Source organism: Octopus bimaculoides, chromosome 9 (assembly GCF_001194135.2).
Source record: "Octopus bimaculoides isolate UCB-OBI-ISO-001 chromosome 9, ASM119413v2, whole genome shotgun sequence".
Classification (NCBI taxonomy): Eukaryota; Metazoa; Mollusca; class Cephalopoda; order Octopoda; family Octopodidae; genus Octopus; species Octopus bimaculoides.
Genome location: NC_068989.1, coordinates 85915394 through 85919455, shown reverse-complemented (window position 1 = coordinate 85919455; position 4062 = coordinate 85915394). Strand labels below are relative to the sequence as shown.

General features: G+C 41.5%; 1 protein-coding gene across 1 annotated transcript in view; it reads right to left on the bottom strand.

Annotated features, from left to right (window-relative positions):
• The window catches only part of LOC106869568 (transformation/transcription domain-associated protein), a 103165-nt gene that overhangs the window by 32254 nt on the left and 66849 nt on the right, over positions 1-4062 (bottom strand). Inside the window, exons 63-65 of the mRNA XM_052970942.1 lie at positions 3355-3498; positions 2859-3005; positions 1249-1515 (exon numbers count right to left, since the gene is read on the bottom strand). Of these exons, the coding sequence (XP_052826902.1) occupies positions 1249-1515; positions 2859-3005; positions 3355-3498 (558 nt within the window). The remainder of the gene's footprint in view (positions 1-1248; positions 1516-2858; positions 3006-3354; positions 3499-4062) is intronic.

Sequence of the window (4062 nt, the reverse complement as noted above, 5' to 3'; positions counted from 1 at the left end):
AGGGAAAAAAGCAAGAAGAAAATGGAGAATAAATTACTAATTTACTAATGTAATTACTACTTTATCTGTATGCTACAAAAAGATGACATTTTTTGAAAAAATAACAGTATAAATAAATTGATTAAAAGTTTCTTCTTGTTTTTCCCCCAATACTGATAATTTCAATAATCTTGAACATACACCAATGACTTTCGCATTATATGATATGGGTTAAACCAGTGGAATACCTTGGATTATATAATCTGTAGTGAACACTTCTCTCACTAGTATATATATTAACAGACAAGCGTAGTAGAAAGCAACTCTTTCCCGCCTGCTGTGTCCATCACCTGACTGACTTTTATTTGGGCGGCAATTGTCTCCACTCCATTTGCCGCCAGGACGCAAATCGACCAACCGTAGCCCCTAATAAGGTCACGTGAGAGTGTTCTTCTGATGCTTCTCTGGAGCCTATCTGTATCTATAATTAGCCTGCTAGATACGCGCCAACTCGTCGCCGCTCAGATCTTTACAGATCTGGTCGTTTGACCACACACGTAACACAGCCAGCCAGTATAGCACCAACCAGCAACCAGTTCCAGCGACGACATCAACAGCCTCGTTCAACTACAACTACCAGCATCGTCCCCAACAGCGTCAACATGACTTCTACACATACACAAGCTACCAACAGCTAACCGCAGCACTTCTCAACCCTGTTAGTGTGAATCACCTCACCACGGAATTAACAGCCAGAATTCAGCCTGCGAAGAACATCTGTATTCAAGAATCCGGCCCGGCATAGAAGCCCCAACATTACGACGAGTGACCGCTCTGCCTTAACCTTAACCTCTTATATACAGACACTTACTACTGTGTACCCTAACTAAGAACTGGTATCTTATATTATTATCTGTGTTACTGACTCTTATCAATACTATGTATCTCTCGCATTCACATACATATTTGTACACACACTCTTTTATTTACATGACGGCCTGTCTTGCATTGTGTTTTATTATGTCGCATTCACACACAAACAGACATACAATTTGATGCTCCAATAAATCTTACTGTTATTCATCTCTATCGGTTGCGTTCCTATCTTGTCCTTCCTGGCAAACTTCTTAGTTCCCTATGTTATAGAATTATAACATAATATTTTATATTTTGTGTCGACCGTGTGAAGGTTACAAAAGGAGCCTGTTTTCCATTCGTCACCATTTCTCCTTTGGTTCGCACGGTCGTTCTTACAAATCCCTAATGAGGACATGACTTCCTCGAACTAATTGTATACACACACACACAAACAAACACACACACGGGCATGTGTGCATGAAATTTTCTCTTAGAAACAGAAAAAGAAAGAAAACTTACTGATTCATAAACGAGCTGTGCCTGTTCAAAAAATCCATGTTGTTCATAAGCAATGGCTACAGCTGTGTCAGGATATTTGCATCGTTTCTGCCACAATCCTGTCCACATGTCGTCCTCATGTAGTAGGGAGTAAAGATCACAGAGTGCATCTAGGGTCTCCTGAAATCAAAGACGGTCAGCATTTTATAGGGCAAGAATTTGTCAAAACAAAACAAAATGTACCTTGCAGTAAATTAGCCATTGACATTACCACAACCTCCTAAATCTGTGTCACTTAGTCTAACACAACCATCTGATAACCTTCAAAGGTAAAACAGATTAAAATTTTGTACCCTTTGGTTACCCCACATTACTCTGTAAGGAGCAAGGGCACAGGGCCGGTTCCCTGGTGTCACTGATGTATATATATATATATATATATTCCTCCCCGGATGGGATGCTGGTCCATTGCAGGATTATTCGTCTTTACCAGCTGAGGGGACTGGAGCAACATGAAATGAGGTGTTTTGTTCAAGAACACAATGCATCACCCGGTCCAGGAATTGAAACCACAATCTAACAATCAGGAGTCCAACACTCTAACCACTAAACCATGTGCCTCCACACTGTCACCCTTTGGACTACAAGAACTTTTCTCTCAATCTCTAGAGGCCCTCCATGGGCTGCAACCCCCATACCTTAATCCAGTACTGGGTTTAATCAAATAAGCAAGTGAACCCTCCATAGTTTTTTTGCAGGATATCCAGGATTGATGTGGGGATGAAACCAAAGATCTTATCTGGATGTTAGCCAGATTTAAGGCCACTACTTAGTCTTTCGAATGTCCTTCATACAAATCACTATTGCAAACACTTGGATCAGATCTCTGGTTTCCTACTTTACTAGGGCTTTTCCTGCAGTTATTCAAGGTTGGTAACGCTAGTCTGGAAAGAGGGTCTACATACATCATGGGCAAGTGCACCTCTTCTCTTAACTAAAAATATCATCGCAGCATCCTGGGGCTCACAATCATGTCAACTTGAACTACTGTTTGGTAGTTCATAGTTAACAGCCGCTGTAGATAATAAAGTTGTTAGTGGTGGTGATGGTGATGTGATGGTGATGTGGTGGTGATGGTGATGTGGGGGTGATGGTGATGGTGATGTGGTGGTGATGGTGATGTGGTGGTTGTTATTGTTTAGTTGCAAGGTAACACTGATCCAACAGACCTACGACTGAAGACATTCCAATCATCACCGTGTAGTTCTAGATACTCTGTAATTTCAGGAGTATCTAGAACTGTCATTAACGAATGTGTCTTTCTTTGTAAGACAGTGCTGCGTGATTTCAGGGAAATTTGGCTGTTATTTCTAGCACGTTAAGTCACCACAATGATGATGATAGAAATTATGATGTTGACAACGACGATTCCAATGATGAAAGGATTTCTACAGTGGCGTCTGTCTGTCTCTCTCTCTCTCAAATAGTTAACGAACATTAAGAAGCATGACAACTCATTTTACCTGGTGTGGATTCGTGACAGTCTCAAATTCATATTCGCTAGCTGGTCGATTCTTCAAAACTGCTGTTGTTGTTGGACCATTTTCCGATGCCATTTGTTCCAACACAAGACAAGCTCGGTGCCAGAGGTTATGGGTTCGGCCCATATACTTCAGAGGAAATGATAAAAGAGAACAAAAGAAAACAAAAATAAAACATTAAAAAAAAAAACAAGAATCATTCGCTTGGAATATGTAGGATGAGGAAAGGAGGGGAGTTTAAGGGAATTTTTATCACACCCCACTGCTCCCTTTCCAATGTTCAGAGGTGGATCAAAGACCAGTGATAAAAATATTCCCTAACCCAGAAGTTGTCAGGTCAGTGGAATTGGGTAGAAATGAGAAGAGAAAGAAAAATAACAACTAGGTCACTTAAAGATAAACAAACATATACACAGACAGACAACATAGCTTTCTGTTCACCAGACAAATAAAAAACTAAATGAGATATTATACTTACCCTCAACACCACAGGGCGAATAGGAATTGGAGGCACACACAAAGACAGAGACTCGAGGAAGGTGTGCATTGCACTAGGTTGGCAATCTTTCTGGACAACGTGGCTTCCACTGGCTGAGAATGGAGCAAGTTCACCTGCCAATACCTGGGTAGCAAGAAAGAAGATCAAAGGTGAGTGAGTAAATGACAACTGCTGACAAATAACAATAGGTGCATATACACTGCATCCCTACAGAAGGTGAAAGAGGGATATACTAACACACCAGACATGTAACAGGGCCTCTTCACACATGACACCAACTCAATTATTCAACTAACACAAACTACATCACAACCACTGTACCAACATTACCTTTGACAGACAATCCAACAAAGGCTCACAGGCTAAAACGTCAAAGTCACAATCACTCCACCATTCTTCCTTTTGTAAAACTTCATATACATCATCATCATCATCATCGTTTAACGTCCGCTTTCCATGCTAGCATGGGTTGGACGATTTGACTGAGGACTGGTGAAACCGGATGGCAACACCAGGCTCCAGTCTAATTTGGCAGAGTTTCTACAGCTGGATGCCCTTCCTAACGCCAACCACTCAGAGAGTGTAGTGGGTGCTTTTACGTGTCACCCGCACGAAAACGGCCACGCTCGAAATGGTGTCTTTTATGTGCCACCCGCACAAGCCAGTCCAGGGGCACTGGCAACGATC